We start from the raw sequence: 20,975 nt of genomic DNA, 5'->3' as shown, positions 1-20,975 counted from the left end.
TGAAAATGATGAAGATCAGGTTACTATGGCACGTTCATATAAAGAGTTATATAAACAAGGACTGATACTGCTAATACTTTCAGTGTCTTAAATCACAAAGGCTGCTGCCCACTTAAATGTTTGATCAGACAAGGACATCTGCACACTGCCCTGGGTCTTGTGCATCATAATCTTGTGCTGTGTAAAAATAAAATGTCATCTCAGCCATATCATTTGTTTATTGAAACTAGGATGTCACATTTAGCTGAAGCCTTTAAAATTCATGCTCATTAGCTTCATTTGGGTACTCACATTTACAGTGCTCATGTAATCTGAGTTTAGTGCCTAAACTGAAATCCTGGGGAGCAAAGAGAAGGGCATTTTCCTTCTATTTTATTGAGCCCATTGCACACTGTGGAAGGTGTTAATTACAACTTAAAGCTCAGCTAATCGGTCTTCCTCATATTATAAAGCGAACAAAGGCTCTGATGTTTGTGTGTAAAGATGAACTTACTACCTGTTACTGAGAAGTCTTATTAATTCATTTGTTGGTTTATCCTTAGGGATTTACTACTCTTGATACTGTTTCTAATTAGCTGGAAATCACAATTAAGCTACTTTCACCGTTACCCATAATAAATGAGTAGGTATGAAATATTTCCTGTTTCTATGAAAATATTTTAGATGTTGTATCAATACAGTACAAGGCTGCTGGTAAAATGGTAGCTCCATGCCATATTTTTCTCTTCTATCTTCCCCATTTTGTAGGATACTCATCCTGTACTGTGGCTTTATGTACTCATGAAGAAAAAGGAGAGAGAACTGAGGAAATTCATAGCTCATGATACCTCATCAGAGCTCTGGCTACCCGAACCATTAAGCAAAGTGAGAAATATGTAATCTAAGAAGGCAAGAGTACCGTTTGCTGAATCAGGCCCTGTCCTCCATATTTTAACTGATCTTCACAGGACCTGCAAATGTGCAAGCTGTATGCACATATTCTCTGTTTGTGAGACTGCGAAATCTGATTTTTTAAAAGAGACAATGAATGCATAGAGGTTACAGCTGGGTTATGTGATCATGATCCCATCTCCTCCATCATGTACTCACTCATTTCCCACTTGACCATAAGAACAGGATTTACATTTAATGGTAGTGGAATCTATTACCCATGAAGATCCATTATTTGACTGGCACACAATTGTGTTCATCATTGCTATGGCAAATTCATAAACTTCTGTGGGAAGTTCATAAACACTGGTGACAAGCTCCTCATACATAGATAGGCTGGTCCTCATGTAGAGATGCACAGTCCACCACTGAACCTGTACTCAAGGCCTCCTCAATTTGGTAGAACCTGATGGAGATTGTGTTCCACTGGTGTTGCTTTTGTTAGGCTATAGTTATGCCCATTCCATAATGAGACAGGAGGGCAGGACTTTATGGAAAGGTCAAATATATACTTCATTAAAATAATTGTCACAACCACTTTATTCTCCACTGCTAAGTTTCTTCGATGACAGCACCCTGCGCCTTTTCATCCCACCAATGCCACCATTTGTCACAATGAGTCCTATTCACTCCACTCTTTTATTCAAGTGGCAGCACAATGAGGTTTATTATCCCACCACTGCCACCATTTGTGACAGTCACTTGACTTTATTTCTGAACACCAACTTAGGGGTGTAAAACTGTTTCCCTCTTTGTAAATGACAGTAGCGTGGTAAATTACTCAAGTGCCAAACAAGGCTCTATTTGAAGCCAGAATACATCCTTATCTTTAGGTTCTTTTTCTAAACCTACACCAGCCACCAAGGCTATAGATCCCTCACTTCTGGACTTTTACTATAACAGTCCCTATCTCACACTGGAACCCTCACTACAACTGTCCATCTCTGGACTTATTAAAAGCCTATCTACTCTCTCTCTCTCAGCAACAGCCCTATTTATCTCCTTCAGCCTTCACTGTGATTGAAGATATGAGAAGATATTGACACCAGCTCTGTTCCTATTGGTTGTTGCTTGGCTGGCCCATCTCTGCCAGCTCTCCACAATAATATTTTGAAATAATTTATAATTTATTTATATATCATTTGATTCCTTTTAATTTGGTGTTATATATGTTGTGTTAGTTAATGAAGAAGTTTTCTCATGTTTCCCATCCCATGCCCTAGAATTCAAGATGTGCTAGTTGTTTGTGGGAAAAGATACACATGAATAATTGATCATGGAAGTCAGTGGAGCAAGCTATACTGAGGTTAGGAGAAGAAGTAATATCAAAGTTTTGAGCATCTGCATATTACACTAGCAATCCACTATGATGGTATTGTCCCCAGTCACATTAGAAAACAGTTCAACACATCAGGGTATTCAGACCATGCTTAAAAGCCACACCAATGGTTTAGTAACTCAAAGTAGAGCACAAGCAATTATTGTCCAGAATAAACAACCAGCTCAAGCATTATTCAAATTTTGACTCATAGTACTTTCTGATTATCTAATTTACTTGTGTACGTTTCCATGCCTGTGGTAACAAATGATCTATTCTTTTATTTGGTGATATTTTGAATATCACCAGAAGTATTTGAAGTGATTCAGATGATAGGAATTCAGGATAAAAAGTGAAGAAATTTCTTTTTTATAACTCTTCCCGGAGATATCTAGCTGCTAACTATTTGTCAGCATTTTAATTGAGGAGGGGTTCAATTAGAATGATCTAGGTCTCCACAAAGCAAGGGATCCCTTCTGTAGGTCCTTGTATATCATTGGGCTCTGCTCCAGCCCTGCCATATTGCTCACCAGACATCCTGTCTTTGCAGAAGGCCATTGCAAAATCCCCAGCATCACATCTGCTCTGAAGCTCATAAACCCATTGGGTGACTCTGGCTCTCAGTGAATGACATTGTAATTGATATCAGTTCTTAAAGAAACAATGAAAAACTCAGTTTAATTACAAAATATGGAAGTTTAAATGCATTTACTACATGCTGATGGATACAGCACAAGCCAGGCAAGTTGTAAAGCTATTATATACTAAAACTACCATACTAAATCAAGTATGCAACATTCCTGCAGATTACTTCTTAAATGGAAACATTTCTGCAATAGGCAGAAATAACATAGAAAGAATAGAGCAATTTAGCATCTTTCAGTAAACCTTTATTCAAAATCAACAGTATGCACATATGAAATGAAACAACCAGGTCAAGCAAGCCTTGCACAAGGACACAGTTTTGACGCATGTGGCTTAGTAGACACAGTTGTTTAGTGGTTAAGATGCCACTGCTGACGTTTATAAGGTTGGCAGTTCAAGGCCACATGATGAGGTGAATTCCTGTCACTAGTTCCAGCTTCTGCCAACCTGGCAGTTTGTAAGCATGCAAATGCAAGTAGATAAACATTGTATATACTCATGTATAGGTCTAGAAATTTTAGTCAAAAAAATGACCCCAAAAAACTGAGTCAACTTATCCAGCAGTCTCAGTTTAGTCTTTCTGGTTTCCAGGGATAGTTAAGGCTTGATATATTCAAGCACCCATTTGTTTGTCTTCTTGGCTGTCCAGGGTATCCTCAGTCCACCAGCACCATATCTCAAATCAGTTGACTTTCTTTCTATCAGCTTTCTTCACTGTCCAGCTCTTACATCTGTACATGATGATGGGGAGTACAGTAGCTTGGATGATCCTCCCTTAAGTGATCAGAGTTATGTCTTTTGGATCTTGTCCATTTCTTTCAGAGCTGGCATTCCCAATCCTATCCTCCTTCTAATTTCTTGGCTGCAATCTCCATTCTGATTAATGTTTGAATGAAGGTAGGGGGACTCTGACTATTTCAATTTTCCCGTTATCTAGGATGAACTCTTGTAGATTTTCCTTGGGCATTATTTTGTTTGTTTAATGTTCAACGTGAAACCCATTTTGGCACTTTCCTCCTTTACCTTCTTTAATAATTGTTCCAGGTCTTTGTTGGTTTCTGCTAATAGTATTGTGTCAACTGCATATCTTAGATTGTTAATGTTCCTGCCTCTGATCTTCACTTCTCCTGCCTCTAAGCCTGCTCTGCATACTATGTTTCTGTATTCAGGTTGAATAAATAGAGTGATAGTATGTAGCCTTGCCTGACCCTTTTCCCATTTGGGAACCATTTTGTTTTTCCATTCTCAGTTCTGATGGTGGCCTCTTGTTCTAGCTACAGGTTATATACATCAGGACAATCAAATGCAGTGGTACTTCTGTTTTGTTGAGAGTATTCCATGTTTTCGTGGCCTTTGCAGTCAAAAGTTTTACTATAGTCAATAAAGCATATGCAGATTTTCTTTTGACATTCCCTGGTACACTCCATTATCCAATGTATGTTTGCAATGTGATCTCTTATGCATCTTCCTTTCCTGAAACCAGCTTGCTCCTTTAGGATTTCTCGTTCCATGTATGATAGGAGTGTTTGCTGAAGAATTTTGAGTATGACATTTCTGTGTATGGGAGGTTAGTGCAATGGTCCTGTAGATACTGCAGTCTTTTGTATCTCCTTTTTTGAATACAGGAATGTGTATTGTTCTTTTCCAGTTTGTGAACCACTGTTTTGCTTTCCATATTTCTATACAATCATTACCAATAAATATTTTTTAAAAAAACCAGCAAACACACAATGGCTTTGTATTAGCTTGACTATCCTCAAATTTGTTTTGGTATAATAGTAATAATAATAATAATAGTTTTTATTTATATATATTCCGCCTCGCCCCACAAATCGAGGCAGGAGTACAACCATAAATTTAAAATTACAATTCAGTTAAAATACATTCATATGACATAAAATCCAAAAACACAGCAATAAACCTATAAAAATTCAATATCAACATCTAATTTCCTATACATGGTCAGAATGAAGTATCTTCTTATAACTGTTATAGCAGATCACGGGGATCTAAGCAGGGTAGTCCTAAGCAGGGACCAAGCCACTGGAAAGAGTTTTGATATAGGAGGAAATTTATTAACATGTACATAAGCCTCACGGCCAATTCATGCTTTATTTGAGTGATCAAATTTAAATGCCATAGCACACAAGTGGCAGCGTTAATTGTAAAGTGCAAATGTGAATTTTAAATTGGCTGATTTTAGCTTGATAATAAATCTGAAGGATTGATTAGGAAAAGATCAAATCCAAAGCCCTGTTTTTTTGTTTTTTTTTTGTGGTGTAATGAAATGAAACTATTTATTTTAAATGCTTTTCTAGAGTTCACCACCATTACATGAAACTGCTTATACAAAATCCTATCCTTTACATAGTATTCTTTATTTTGACTGACAGCTGCTCCCCAGAGTCTCAGACAGAAGTTTTCCCTAGCTTTGTTTCTTGCTATCCTTTAACTGGAGATGCCTGCATGCTACATTTGTGCTCCATCACTAACTTTGAACATTACTTTCCCAAAGTCATGCACTGTGCTACTCATTAGCCACAACCCTGACAAGCCATTATGGTTACTTGTTACCCTGGGACAAAATAACTTGGTCATTGTGTTACCCAGTATTGCTTATCTTCATTATGTAGGGTGATCTGGGGCAAACCCAGTTTTATTTTTAACTGGAAAAATAAGGTTCCTACACCACTCAGAGGAGAACATAATCCTCTCTATTGCTTCAACCAACAGCTTCCTGAACTTCCTGGCATGTCTTGAGGGTCCTATCACACTGTTAATAGGGCACTGTAAGTACTACAAGAAGTGCCAGCATCTGCCTCCTACACTACCTCAAACATAAGGGAAATGATTGCAAGTGCAACAGAGTGGGTCCCATGCTGTTCTGAGTGGCATGGGAATCATATTTTACAGATAAAAATATAAGAGGATCCTCCTAACCATTGAATGCAATAAAAAAAAACCCTTAAGTTCATGTCCCCTGTTTTGACTGCCTTTCCTTTGTCTAAATTATTTTCTGCTTTTTCGAATCTAAAGCTATGCTGGTGTTTTCATTAATTAATATTTAGATGATTATGGAAGTGCGTCTAACATTTCTTAATTCTGATTTGGCAAGTTGATTGCCATTCACCACGAGGTGCCAGTCAACAAGCTGGCCCTGCATCCTTACTACGTGGGACAAACAGTCATAAAGGTGGGGAAATACACACACACAGTCTAGGAAGAAAAGTCATTTTTGAGGTTAAAAAAATGGGGGGGGGGGGAGGAGTTGCCATCCAAAATGGAGTACTTCTTTCTATGTAGTTCCAAAAGTTAATTATAAATCAGCTCTCAGGGAAGCTTGCTGGAGTGAACAGAAGGGTGCAGCAGACAATGAAGCTGCTTCAAAATAACAAGTGGAAGTATTAGTCCCTCTCTTGCAGAAAGCCTGTTTTGTGGCTCTAGTGATGAGAGATTTACTAATATGCATTTGTCATTAATTCAATCATACTCATTATCTCCTTCTTTCAAGTGAACAGCAAAGAGAGTCTGAAAAGCCTGGTGGGCGGTTCAAAATCCCCAAGGCAAACCTGCATCCTAGAGTTGTCCTACTTTCTCTTATGAAGTGGCACAGGCACTCTCCCTGTTTCAATTTCACAGACAAGTTTTATTATATCTATACAGCCATTACATTATGAGATTTAGCTTCCCAGACAACATTTAGCCCTCATCCCTTTTGCAGAATATTTATTCTTGGGAGAAAGAAAAATAAGATATTAATAACTATGATGAGAAGATCAACAATAACATGGCAGTGGCCATTTCCAGCCTGCAGTGTCAGAGACTTTTGCACCTTGAACTGAAAGGTCTGGATAAGCCTGAAGCTTGTACAATCAGTGCACACATTGTGATACATAACACTGAAAAGAAAATACATCCAAACACACTTTAGTCAATGGAAATAATATGTAAATTATATGAAATTTGCAAATAAATGTGCATATTAGATGCTAGTTTTGCAACCTGGTACAAAACAAATTCAGAAAGGAAGTGCATGAGAGGCTCAAAGAAACTAGGGATGCAAATCTGATGTTGATTTTTCTGGCATACCAAAATGGAAATTTTCCATAGTTTTCTCTCTGCTGAAAATACATGAATTTTAAAAATATCTTCAGCTCCCCCTCCCCATATATTTAGGGTCATTTTTGCACTTTCATAAAGGCAGTTGCCAGCAGCAATACAATAAAGTAATTTTGAGACACACATACCCCATTTACTTCTCATACTTCAGAATGTGGTAGCCCACTCCTGCTTCATTTTGTGGCCCTGTTGATCATTCTGCTGAGTGAGGCCCTGAATGAGGCATCACTGACTTGCATCAGCAATTTACATATTAATTACCTTGCATGTCTGTCTGTCTGTCTGTCTCTTTTAATACCATCATTGCCTGTATTAGTTTTGGTACTGTTGTCTGCAGTGTAAAATTATATTCATAGGATAGAGGGAGCAGGCCAGAGAGCAGATTGCGGGAAAATCTTAGAGTCCATTAAACTGGAAGAGTAAACTCTGGAAATTAAATTAATTATCTGGAAAACAGAAGGCTGAATTTACAAGATACTCGACTTGCCTTTCTTTGCAAAAATGCAGTAAGAGTGTTCCCACATACAATATAAAGGTTTTCACTTAGGATTATCATTGTCATAGAATCATAGAGTCAGAAGAGAGTCCAAGGGCCACCCAGTCCCACATCATTCTGCCATACAGGAAGATACAGTCAAAACATTCTTGAAAAAGAAAGAGACTTGAAGTAAAACAGCAGAGTAAATCTCCTAGCATGAGAGTAAATCCCCTTGCAGAGTAAATCCCCTAGCATGAGAACAGTGCACCCATGACCTACCAAAGTTGTTCCAATGCCTACCAACGGTCTCCCCTAAGTCCCTCATTAAGAAAAATTGAGAATTGCACCACAGCATTCTAAACTGTCCAAGATGGCCAAAAGTGACACTACACCAAATTAGGTTTTGCTGACTCTAACCCATTATCCACTTAGAAGTGTTCAGAATCACTCAAAACTACCCTCACCTTGGACTCATTTTATGCCTGCATTGTCACTGTGTCCCTGGATTGGAGAGGGTTTGAATCTGGTGTAACCTGGCTCTTTTTCTCTCCTCCTCTAACTTCTTTGGCTTTTCTGCCAGCAGATCTTAGGCAGCAGAGAAGGGCCTGGATCCTGTTTTCAGTCACAAATAAAGCAGATGAGCCAGTTGCATTAAACTGCATGTTCACTCATCATTCAACAGGTAGTTCAATGGGCCATCTCTAGACTACCCAACAGGATTTAAAAAAAATCTTCTAGAAGTTGACTGCAGGGATATCTAAAATGAGCTGGCCAAAGAGGATTTTGTCCTGGCTGTAGAGGTTTGTTGCTGCGATTATTATTTGCTCTCAAGTCAACTTTGACTTATGGTAACCCTGGTAATAAGAAACCTCCATCTACTGCCCTGCTCAGGTCTTGCAGACTTAAGGCTATGGGTTCCTTAATTGAATCAATCCAACTATAGTGTGCTCTCCTGCTTTTCCTACTGCCTTCCACTTTATCCAGCATTGCTATCTTTTTGAAGTGAGTCACATGTCAAATGTACAAAGTATGACAGCCTCAGTTTAATCATTTTCACTTCTAGATTTGTGCCTGACATTAAACCTTCACAGCCATCATATTTTTATGACCAGACAATACAGCCAATTGTATAATTAAAAAAAACTATACTCATTGTTCAAATATACAACTAGATATTATAATTATTGTAAAGCCAAGTACTTTGATCCAGCCAGCAATTACCATTCATTTCAGTGGAGAAAGTAAAACCATACAGTATTGGGCATTCCTTGTATATGTAGTTTTCCAATGAAATGGGGGTGATATGCCAGTTTTCATGATTGCTTCACATAATGACTTCTGGATCAAACACTTAGATGTAAGAACAAGAAGTAATGTGTATTACAAGAATATCAAATATGTGTTTTTCTTTTCTCTTATTCAGAAAGTAGCTGGGCATACAATTTTAGAACACTCTTCTGTACATTTTTATGTTTTACTTGTTAATTAATGATCACCATTGTCTGTCTGTCAAAATATGTTCAAAACTGCTATGGTTACCACTTTTAATTTTAGTGCACTTTGTTTGACTTGAAGCCTCCAGCAACTGCTTGAAATTTTGTTGGAATGAGTAATGGAGATTGCAAACTTTAGCACTGGAGGAATATTTAAAGTCCAAACTCATTTGATTCAAATAGAGAGAAAATTACTTCTAGGCATTCTTTGACCTTTGAGGGGATCATCTGAATGAATTTGCAGACACACTCAAGCTTTACCAATTTTATTTCCTTGCATATATTTGGAAAGCAGCAATTTATATCTATTGAAGGGTAAGTAATAAATGGACATGCAATTGGTTTTACTCTGCATCTCTTTTCTTTTCCATCTTGATAAGAGGTTGTAGATAATAATGAAAATGTATTATATGGAGTCGAACTGTAGTTTATTTGTGGACAAATAATTTACTAGTGAACTATCCTCAGTTTTTGAATGAAATTGTGATGGCCAGAAACCAGAAAGCCACATTCAAGCATGCACATGTTGAGTAGGATATTTGATTTATTTTATTTTAAGAAAAAGCTCTTGTTCCACACTGCAAGTTCCTTTTAAAATTGTCTTTAGTTTGAGAAAGAATATGATACAGCTGGCCTTCTGTATCCGTGGAGTTTTCATCCATGGATTCAACCATCCATAGCTTGAATACACACACACACACACACACACACACACACAGTATATATTCCAAAAAGCAAACGTTGATTTTGCCATTTTATATAAGTGACATCATTTTACTATGTCACTGTATTTAATGGGACTAGAACGTCCATGGATTTAGGTATCCACGAGGGTGGGGGGCCTGGAACTAAATCCCACTGAGTATCAAGAGCTGATTGTATTTGCAACTTGAGAAAATCCATGGAATTACTTGCATGGTTTCTTGCAGTCCTGATAGCCTTGCTTGGAAGTGGCTTTCAGTGTGCACCTTTGTAGCTTTCAGCAGATGCAAATGTGTGTTTTTGTGTGGAAGGCTCTAACTTGATAGCAATTGTCACTCCTAGCCCAGAGAGTTGATCTAGTGATGATCTGAATTCCTAAGGGAAGAATGTGAGATGATCCTGATATCATGATTGAATTTCTTGGAGTGACTAAAGTGTCTTGAATGTTCCAGCTCTAAAATAGAAGACAAGGACAATGAGAGATATAGTGCAGGAGAAATTTGGTCGAAGGAAAGGAACAGGTAAAATTATTTGCTGCGTTTTGTTCTGTGAACAGAGGTGCATGCCATCTGTTATACTAGTGTATTATAGATAAAACTGGGATATTTTAATAGCTGGAAATTTAACCAATCTGTTTTATTCAGTTTTATTCAACATTCACTGGCTGGAAAGTTTAAACACACACACTGCATCTATGAAAGATATAGTGCATAGACCGACAAATATGCACACTAGCACTATTTCTCATGTATAGTAATAGTGGCAAATTCTCAGAAAAGAATTAGCAGCATTTATATTTATAAATGTATACAATGACTTTAAATATCTATTATAGAGTATATTTGAACTAGTGCCACCTTGGATCCCATCTTGGGAGAGAGGCAGAATATAAATTCAATAAATAAATACAGTATTTTATTCTTCATTGTAACATGTCAAGTAAGAAACAAACTGTAAAACTGTTGAACTTTTGTGGGATTTTAAAAAGAAACTTGTGCCTCTAAATTTGCATTAAAATGTCATATGTTGTTTCCTCCTGTGATGCAAGATGTGCTTTACCTTTCTGTATGTTTGGGGAGTATAAAAATGATAACCATGTAAAAAATTCTATCAGCTGCTGCTTGCTAGGATAGATAGAAAAAGAGAGAATCTGCAGAAGTAGGCTGTGAGTGGACTGGGGCATCCTGCTACCTGCTTTTTAACAGTGCTGCTGCTCCAGAAAGTGTCCTGGGACCAGGGAACATAACCTCCTAGCTGAAGCAACACCCTTTAAGCTTGTTCTCTAAGAAACTTCCATGTACACCTTTTGTGATCTCCAGTAATCTTTGCCAAGAGAGGCAACAGTGGCTCCCGATCCCTTGTTTTCCTATCAGCTGGCGGTTTTTTAATTAATTAATTAATTTTTTATTTATTTAAACAGGATGCAGTGATTTAAGTAAGATTGATGCTGACCAACAGTGGGAATAAAGATAAATAAATACACAAGAACTTGAGCTGAATAAGGACCTCTTTATTGACCTATTAAACTATTTAGCAGATTTAAACTCTGTGATAAGCAATGGGGGAACAACCTGGTGAGGGAGCAACTGAGTCAGTAGGTCTTCACCAGAACTCCCTCCTCAGCTCCCTTTGGGCGAACACCAGAGTCCCAAGGAGAACTCAAATACCTGGGTTGTTCCCTAATGCAAGCTGAACCCAGGGAATCCCTCCCCACGTCACAAGACTTAAAGTGAGGGCACAGCTCCTAAGCCAGTTAAACGGGGATTCACCTTCCCTACCTCTGGTGTCATGCCCTAAAAAGGCAGTTCCAGTGGCCATACCGCCACCCGAATGGCTCCTATAGGTTTTCACTGTGCGTTAACTTTTCTTACTTCATTACCTGTCAAGTGACTACCTATTTAAAGACCCACTAAGCCAATTGCCAATTCCATAAGATATAATGTAAAGTAGGCTGAATAATAATAATAATAATAATAATAATAATAATAATAATAAACAACTGGAAAAGAGGGGAAATTCCTATCTGGCCTAGAAGTGACCATCAATCCTACCTTGATCTGCAGGGAGAGACAGGAAAATACAAATAAAAATTATTATTATTATTATTATTATTATTATTATTAAAATGCATGAATGCTGGGTGTGTGGGTTGATTGCCAGAAGAAGCAAAGGGAATAGAGACTAATAAAAGTTGTAGCTCATGCTCAAAATCATGACCCTGTGTACCATGACTTTATCCTAGGCTTCCTCCCGCTGGGGTCCAGCAATACCAGTTCTTCCCCACAACATTATACACTGTGGTTCCAGAACGGGTTGTTGTTGTTGTTGTTGTTATAGAGACAGGATGATGTAATTTAAATAAGATTGGCATTGAAGAGGTTTTACCTCTTAAGTACTAGGGATGAAAATGATCCAAAATATATATTTAAAAAATGACTGAAAAAACATGTTTCCCAAGTGTTGGAAAATAGTGATGAGGACAATTGTGGGCTAAAAAGAAACTTTATTTGGGAGGACCTATGGACAACATGTGCACATTTTTTAGTGCAAAAAACCAGATTTTCTGCCCATAAAACCCTGTACATAAATGTTATTTTCTGTGCAGAAAATGCTGCCAGTGGTGAGGAATGCTGGGAACAGTACTTCAAAAAGTTTACCATTCTCACATATTTTATTATATTGTATACTATTCTTTTAAATGTTAAACTACTTTGAATACATTGACATAAACGCAGATTTTATATGCAAATTAAATAGCACTACTTCCCAAACCTGTTAATTCTACAAATGTATGCATTCATACCTGGGTCTAAGTATCATTGCAGCCATCTTTTGAGCAACCATCTACTGAGGACCTCCAGGCACGTCTGTATTTTTCCCCCTGTGTATTTTATTGAGTGCTCTCCAGTTTTTCTCCTTTATATTTCTGTAGACAATAAAAGAGTGCAATGCATGTGAATAAATAATGCATAACACTTCTAGCTGTTCATATCTCCTACAATAAGGAAGATTTCATTGGTTTGTGGCAATACCGCTGCCTCACATATATGGCAGATTTGAAGATTGCACTGAAAAAAACAAACCAATAGTCAGGTAGACCCTGAAGTGGTGGAGAGCATATTGCAAATGAAGCACTGCATATCCAGGTTACTGGAGATGTAGGCCCTGTCTAGTTTCTTTGAATTGGCATTTTGTTACTCTTTCCTGCAGTTTCCTCCCATGCTTCCTGAAAAACCTGCTACAGGGAGCTGGAAAACTCTCTGGAACAAACTTTTGGCTCCACAGGAATATGCAGGAGAAAAGACTTAGGGGCTTGATAGATGGCCACAAAGGAGCAGCTTCCCGCTGCCTCTTTCAGTGCCAGATTGGGGCTGAAGCAACTACATGCCGCACCCCGATCCGGTAATTTGCCAGATCTAAAAAGAATGGCAAAATGCTGCTCCTTTTAGAGCCAGCAAATAGCCACCCTTGCCACCATGGTGACTGCTTTTCTGCATTTTTTTTGGCACAGAGTATATAAATGCTGCACCAAAGGAGTGCTATGACGCCCCTGCCATGATGTTGGGCACACGGCATGACACTGGCATCGAGGCGGAGTTGGGGCATGCGGAGTACAGTCGTCACGCACCCACTCCACCCTGATGCTGGCGTTTCTAGCTTGTCTGTTTTGCCCATAAGATACCAAAGTTGGATCTTAGTGGGGGGAAACCTCAAATACCCTCTTTCAGGAGCTTTACAAGTGAAGGGAAAGGTGTCTGCGTCAGTACCATTGAAATCAATGTTGGTGCTCATTGTCAGTCCCAAAAACTGTCCTTGTATAGTTGTAACCAGGCTCATATCAGGTATGGGTGAAGGGGAGTCCTCCTGCCTCACCAGCCACTTAGAGTGGCCAACCAGTCATGGCAGACATTGTATAAAAGTGTGTGTTTGTGCATACCATGGAGGGGCAGCAGCTCTAGAGAGCAACCCAACAACTGCAGTGTATATGTGTGTATGGGGGGGAGGGGAGATCTGTCCCTCCTGGGCCAGCAGAGGAGACATGAGGATATTTCCATTTCTTACCTCCAGGCCACCACCTTCTAAACTATGTCCCTGATTATTCTACTGAAAAATAATTTTAAAAACTGTTTTCATAGTTTTATACTAAATTGGGAATATTTGGGCCTGAACAGACAGGCCAAAATAAAGCTGCTTTGGGTCACTTTGGAGGTATGCTGTTTAAATGACTAGGGCCCAGTACAGACCACGGAAAAGGGGCGGTCCACATCCACCCCTTTCTGCAGAGGATTGGGGCCAGGGTAGCCATATCGGCAGCCCAGAGGCCCCAATCCAGCACTTTTCCGGGCAACGGAGAAGTGGCAAAATGCCGCTTCCCCATGGCCTGGAAAACGGGTCTCCTTGGGGGCTTCATACCCCTGGACACCCCAGGAGTCAGAGCCATGGGAAAAAGGGGCCACTTGGCCCCTTTTTCCCTGGTGTCGTTCCTGCAGCTGTTTGGTTGCAGAGCTCAGAGCTCCTTCTTGTGCTGCAGTCAGGCTGCCATAAGCGGCCTGGGACTGCGTGAAGTCGTCACACACACGCTGTGCCGTTTGGACACAGTGCATGCATGATGTCATAATGGCGGCACACATGTGCACAGGGTGCCACCATTATCATGCTGCCAGCACATATTAGGGTTACGGAGCGTGTACATGGTGCACACTCCCTAACCCTAATACCGGCCCTCGTACACTTTTTGGCGGTCTGTACAATGCCATAGGCATTTTAAGAGGCCAGAAGCCGCACCAAAGTTGCACTCCTAAGGACTGGAGCATGGCTTTAGTGCGACCTCTGGCCTCTTAGGACGCATGCATCATTTAAACAGCATACCTCCAAAGTGCCCTGAAGCAGCTTTATTTTGGCCCGTCTGTTCAGGTCCTTTGTAACATTTTATATATAATGTGTAAGAATGAGAATTAATTGGAGTCACTTAGACTGTGAAATCAGATTTGTAAAATGCTTCTCATAATGGTGTAGGATGGTTAAGATTACTGTTGTAAAAATAAATAGCTAACCAACATTTTGAAGTCAGCTTTTGCCTTTACCTTTGATTCTTATTCCTGCTGTTATTTCGAGCTGCATTTTTATTTTGTACAATGCTGCTGCTCTTTCATTTCTGCACATACCTTGGTTTCATTCTTTCTCCTCTCCAACATTTCATTCAACTGTCATTAGCACTGATAAAGCAGATGATGAGGATGATGAAGACCTAACAGTGAACAAAACGTGGGTGCTTGCCCCAAAGATCCATGAAGGAGAAGTCACCCATATACTGAACTCTTTACTCCAAGGATATGACAATAAACTTCGGCCAGACATTGGAGGTAAGTGGCATTCATATTTCAATAAATAATTTATTTTTTGAATAAATTTCAAAAGTTTATTCAATTTTTCAAGCATAGTTTTTGGGATTTCAGGCATAGTTTTTAACACAGTTGAGATTTTAAAGATGCATTTTCAGATTCCCAAAATACATTCTGGGGACAGATTTGTTGTTTTTCATGTTATGTTGGGAATGCTTCAAGAAGGATTTCAGTTTTGGTTTCTCACACAGGAGAGAGCCTCTTTAATGGAGTATGCCATAAGCAGAACCCTAAAATGCTGTTCTGATACTTACATACAATGACTAGTCATTTCTTTCACATGGCATGTTCCATATGATGATTTAAACTGAGGACTGATTCTTGGAGTGCTTCTAGACAATGCTTTTGGCTTGCCCTGCCATGAAATATTCAATTTTACAGGGGGTCTAGATGATGCTGCCTTCCATTTGTAACCAACCCATGTTTCCCCACCACAGAAAAATACTTTTCCTGTATTTTTTTGAATTACAAAAAACCCATTAAGGAGGGAAAGCTGCACAATGCCTTTTGATTGCTGGTGCTAGGAGCATCTGTCTGGGAGTGCACTTGGCTACTTTATTTTACTCCTGATTTCACTATACATACTCTCTAGATTTTTAAAATGGACAAATCACTTGGCTATTCAGGGCTTTTCTAAAACAAGCTAAGAAATGTGATTCTCTAATTGCTTACTTGAGAGTAGCCACATTTCCAATCTATTGTCCCTACATAAAAAATATTCTGTTGGAGAGAGAGAGAGCAAGAACAATGATGGATCAGACCAAGAGCCTCGCTACTCCAACTTCTTGTTTCCCACATTGGCCAAGAAGCAGCCTAGGGAAAGACAACATTAAGAGCATGAGGTCAGTAGCTTTCTCACACTATTGTTTCACAACATTTAGTATTTTGATAGACTGTAATCCTCATAACTAGTACCCATTATTTTCCATGAATTTGTCAAGTTCCTCTTTAAAGCCATCTGAGGCCCTGTACACACTGACTGCCGGAGTGGGGGCGGCATTGGGCATAGCGTCCTCACGACATGTGCCTGACTCTGCCCCCAAAAGTGCCCTGACAGCCTGCAACATCATGACACTCCTCTGGCTCTGTGTTCATTTTATAGAGTGCTAAAGGCTTTGTACAGCATTTTACAAACCAAAACAGTAAAAAAAGCCTGCCTATGGTGTACAGTCTAACCAACAATGAGGAGATATAAAATTAATAAATGAAGATTAAACTAAATTTACACAGTAGGCTAAAATAGTGCAAATTAACACAAATAAGTGATGATAAAATCAGAAAATCATTATGTTAAGACAAGAGTTGATAGGCTTCTCTGAACTGAGTTGTCTTCATTTCAGACTTAAAATAATCTAAAGAGGTGGCAGTCCATATGTTCATGGGGACCATTATTGCACAGTTGCAACACACATGTGAAACCTGACCCAGAGAGTCCTGGTACCTGATGGGAATGGGTAAAAATGGATGCTCAGGATGTAGTTTTATATTTTCATTACTCCTTTTCTATGTGTTTGTGTGTACTGGCTTGTATGCCTTCGTGACAATGCTGGCTGTTGTTTGCTGCTGTTTGCTGCTGTTTTACTTGTAAAAAACTCTGTGCACATTGGAGTACATTGATGGCACTATATAAATAAATAATGGTGATAATGGCAGTTACTACAACTACAAAAATAAAAAGGTGGGAAATAGTAATGATGACTTTCAACTTTTAAACTAATAGTTATATATGATATGATATATAACTTCCTCTTCTGTCAATCCTTTATCTTAAATTTCTACTATTGGTAAATCCTACTAACTTTCAAATCCAACCCTAAAAGTTTCCTCTGTTGTATCTGTAAGAAAATTACTCGTTCCCATCAACTCCATGAATTTTGTAGGGTTTTAATACCATTGAGACAAAAGTTCCAGAGAACCAGACCTGGAACAATAAATGCAAGCTCCAGGAAAAGAGATTCTACCTCAACATTAGGAGGAACTTCCTGACAGTAAGGGCTGTTCGACAGTGGAATACACTCCCTTGGAGTGTAGTGGAGTCTCCTTCCTTAGAGGTCTTTAAACTGAGGCTGCATGGCCATCTGTCGGGGATGCTTTAATTGAGAGTTCCTGGATGGCAGGGGGTTGGACTGGATGGCCTTTGTGGTCTCTTCCAATCCAGGAACTCTTCGTAGATTCTATGAACCTTGCCTCATCTGGAACAATGTATCATTTGTGAGGTTTTGATGGATTTGGCAAGGATCTATTGCTAATAGGATGAAGGACCATCACCTCCCAAAAATAGTATTCTACGGTGAACTCGCCACGGGTCAGCATAAGAGGGGCGCCCCAAAAAAGAGATACAAGGACTCCCTGAAACAACATCTCAGGCTCGGCCAAATTGATCACCAACAATGGTCCTCCCTGGCCTCGCATCGGGAGGCATGGAGACACACTATCTACAATGCTGCAGCCGTCTTTGAAAACTCACGCCAAACGAGTCTCGAAGAGAAACGACAATGCAGAAAGAACCACAACCCGGAAACATCACCTATGGAAACTTTCTGCTGTGCTTTCTGCAACCGGACTTGTTTATCTTGGATTGGCCTTTTTAGTCATCAACGTGCTTGTAGAAAGCGCAGGATGAATTCTTCTCGAATCTTCGCTCACGAAGTAAAGCCAGAGAGATTGCTACAGCAGTTCTCACAAGACACATGGCCACTTTGGGGCCTGGCCTGTCTGAACATACCCTCTGATGGTGAATGATATTCATACAACAGTTCACACCACAGTGGTTTCCATCCCCACAATTCCATAGATACCCCAGAGGCTGGGCTTAGGTGAGCATTGTCCAGCAGGTGAGCTAACCAGTGTTGGATTTTGCCCTATGTAGCACTAAAGTCTGCTGAAATTGTATCTCCTAATGTTGCAGCTGGACTATCCAAGTTGTTTGTGTAATTGATTTAACTTACCTTCCTTCTCTACTGTAGGACTCATCATTGCTTAAAGTTCAGTCCATTGCATTAATAAATGGTGAATGATGGGATGGAATTCCCAAATGTTATCATTTGTCATTGAGAGAAATTATTTTTCAAGGATGAAAAATTCTGGTAGAATCCTTGCTATAGAACATTGTGTCCATTGTTCAGCATGTGAAGATAGCCTTGGATTCTCTCTGATAACTATATTTTTGAAGATGAAGAGAGGGAGACCTTACCTGCAAGTCAGGCAATGTATTTTTCCCACTTCTGACACTTGCTGCTTTGAATAAATTTTACTGGTTACAAGTAGGGTGTTCTTACCATCAGTCTTTGTTTTATTTCTCTATCAGTTCCTGACTCTCAAGGTTAACATGATTTGAAAGGTTTAAGGGGCAAATTCTATTATTAAGCAGTACATTTTGCTCCAAACGTACATCAGCTCTGCATAGAAATAGAATAGTATTTGTTCTTCGTCAGTGTAAGGCAGATATTTTTTTTTAAAAAAAAAATGAAAAGCACTTGCAGGAAGTTATTAATCTTTTTGTAATCTCACCCAGTCTATCTGCTTTAACTGCATCAATTCTGTATGATTCCCCCCCCCCCCCCCCAAATCTTTGTACACATCTTCATCCCAGGAGTGGCGAGTCTTTGGCTCTACAGAAGTTCAGACTCAATCCCAAGATGCCTAAGGCAGTATGGCCAATACTAAGGGGCTATTGAGTTGGGAGCTGCAATTCAATTACTTCTGGAAGGCCTCCCAATTCCTACCCGTGTTTCATTGTGATTGTACCCTAGGATAGAGAGAGAGAGCCAGCATGGCATAGTAATTTGGGTGCTGGACTACTACTCTGGAGAACAGTGTTTGATTTCCAGCTCAGCCATGAAACCCACCAGCTTACCTTGGGCAGGTCACATTATTATTATTATTATTATTATTATTATTATTATTATTATTATTATTAGGCTTTATTTTAAAAGCCCTGTAAATTCACACAGCTCTGTACATACAATCAATTAAAATTGATAAAATAAACCTGTCTATGGCACACATTCTACAAAAATAATTAAACATTAGGCATATTGATACATCTTAACATTCAAACAAGAAAATATGACAGACAACAAATTAAAATAACATTGGATAACAATCATGTTCACAGCCTCAGGGGAACAAATCTTGCCAAGAAAAACCCATGATAGGGTTGTCTTAGGGTTGGTATAAGCTGGAAATGACTTGGAGGTGCACAACAGTAACAACAACAATAACAAACCCTTATTGCTGTGTTTTTTGGATTTTATGTCATTTGAATGTATTTTAACTGAATTGTAATTTTAAATGTACTGTTGTACTCCTGCCTCGATCTGCAGGGAGAGGCAGGAAATATACAAATAAAAACTATTATTATCATTAGGATTGGGAAAAAATGGGTTTGCCAGGAAGAATAATAACTAGTGAGAATTCTGCATTATTTTTCTCCTGGTCTTTGCCATTCTTAAGTATTGCACAGGAATTATTCTGCAGAGGATTGTTTTTAGCAAACCTATCCCCCTTTTCCATGCAGAAATGTGTTTCCTGCACAGAAACATTTATGTTCAGAAAACCTGTCTTCTGGACAGGAAAAAAAAAACAGTTTTTGAACAAACAGATGCCAAGTACTTGTTTTGCTCCTCAGAATAATTCTTCTGCATTTTTTGTGTATTCTTGTAGTAGAATACTTCAGCAGAGTATTTGCTTTCTCCTGCAATGGGGAGAAAGCTACTTCAATTATTCATCCTTCACATGCAAGGGCAAAATAGTCAAAGAATTTACATCTCTATCCTACCCTATTCCAAACTGCCTGAACTAGGTGCCGACTTGATACTTTTTATCTTCCAGTGTCTGCACATCACAAATCTGAGAAATATACCAAATTGAAATATGAACACCTTCCAAATATGCATGCAAAAAGATACCACAATCTCAGCTGAGTCAATGGGAGGAATACATGCACATATTATTTTTTAAAAAGCATGTATTTTCAAATACATGCACACAAATGAACATGAACCTGCTTGTGCCCAGAGATCCTGTAGCAAAGTCCCAGCACCATTACAAGTACAGCTGTTGGGGATACAAGATAAGGACCTTTCACTGGCTCCCCCTAGACTTCAGAACTCCCTACTAGAGCAGAGCAAAATGGTGCCATCCTTGTTGTCTTTCTGTCACCAAACAATTTTTTTTTATTCTTTAATTGTTCTTTTTATTCTGGCAGGTTCTTAAAACAGATTTTAAAGAATAAGTAGCTGGTGTTGTACTCTTCTAAACTTAACTGCGTTCACTGCTTTTAAAAATCTTTTTTGATTGCCTTTTATCTTTTTATGTGTAGGTTTAAATCATTTTAATATTAGGAATAGTTTAATTCCATTTTAATGCTCACTTCTACATTTTTAGCTGTGTTATTCTTTTTGTATTTTGTATTGTAAATTATCTTGAGTCCCCCAAAAAAGAATGGAACTAGATATAGAATGGATTTGGATGCTGGAAATGAAGAGTGTTCATGGTTCAAGGCTGATAGATGTACGCATCCCTACTCTTTTCTCATGCAGCCATTCCGGGGAATGTTAGCAAAAGGTTGCACTTGAAGATAATGCCTATGTTGTCTATGAGGGACCTTAGTTCAGTGATAGAATATCTGCTTTGTATATTGAGGCACCCAAGTTAATTCATCGCCATTTCCAGTTGAAAGTCTCAGGAAAACAGTTACTTTAAAGGCTTTGGCTGAGAACTTGGAGACCAGTTTCTAGCCGAAGTAGATTAAGTGGGCAAATGGTCTAACTCTAAGCTGATAACTTGGCATCATCTGTACCTAGCAAAATCTACTCTTCCTTATTTCTCTTCATGATTTGATATATCTTTCCAGTGGAAAATCAAGATAGCTGCATTAATAAAAA

General features: G+C 38.9%; 1 protein-coding gene across 1 annotated transcript in view; it reads left to right on the top strand.

Moving 5' to 3' along the window:
- Positions 1–20,975, top strand: part of GABRG1 (gamma-aminobutyric acid type A receptor subunit gamma1) — a 112,881-nt gene that overhangs the window by 32,453 nt on the left and 59,453 nt on the right. The window contains exon 2 of the mRNA XM_089525187.1: positions 14,900–15,048. Coding sequence (XP_089381313.1) covers positions 14,900–15,048 — 149 coding nt within the window. The remainder of the gene's footprint in view (positions 1–14,899; positions 15,049–20,975) is intronic.

Source organism: Sceloporus occidentalis, unplaced genomic scaffold, assembly GCF_023333645.1.
Source record: "Sceloporus occidentalis isolate IW3139 unplaced genomic scaffold, rSceOcc1.0.p SCAF_5, whole genome shotgun sequence".
Classification (NCBI taxonomy): domain Eukaryota; kingdom Metazoa; phylum Chordata; class Lepidosauria; order Squamata; family Phrynosomatidae; genus Sceloporus; species Sceloporus occidentalis.
The sequence above is the reverse complement of the archived record's forward strand: the minus strand, read 5'-3'. Positions and strand labels throughout refer to the sequence as shown.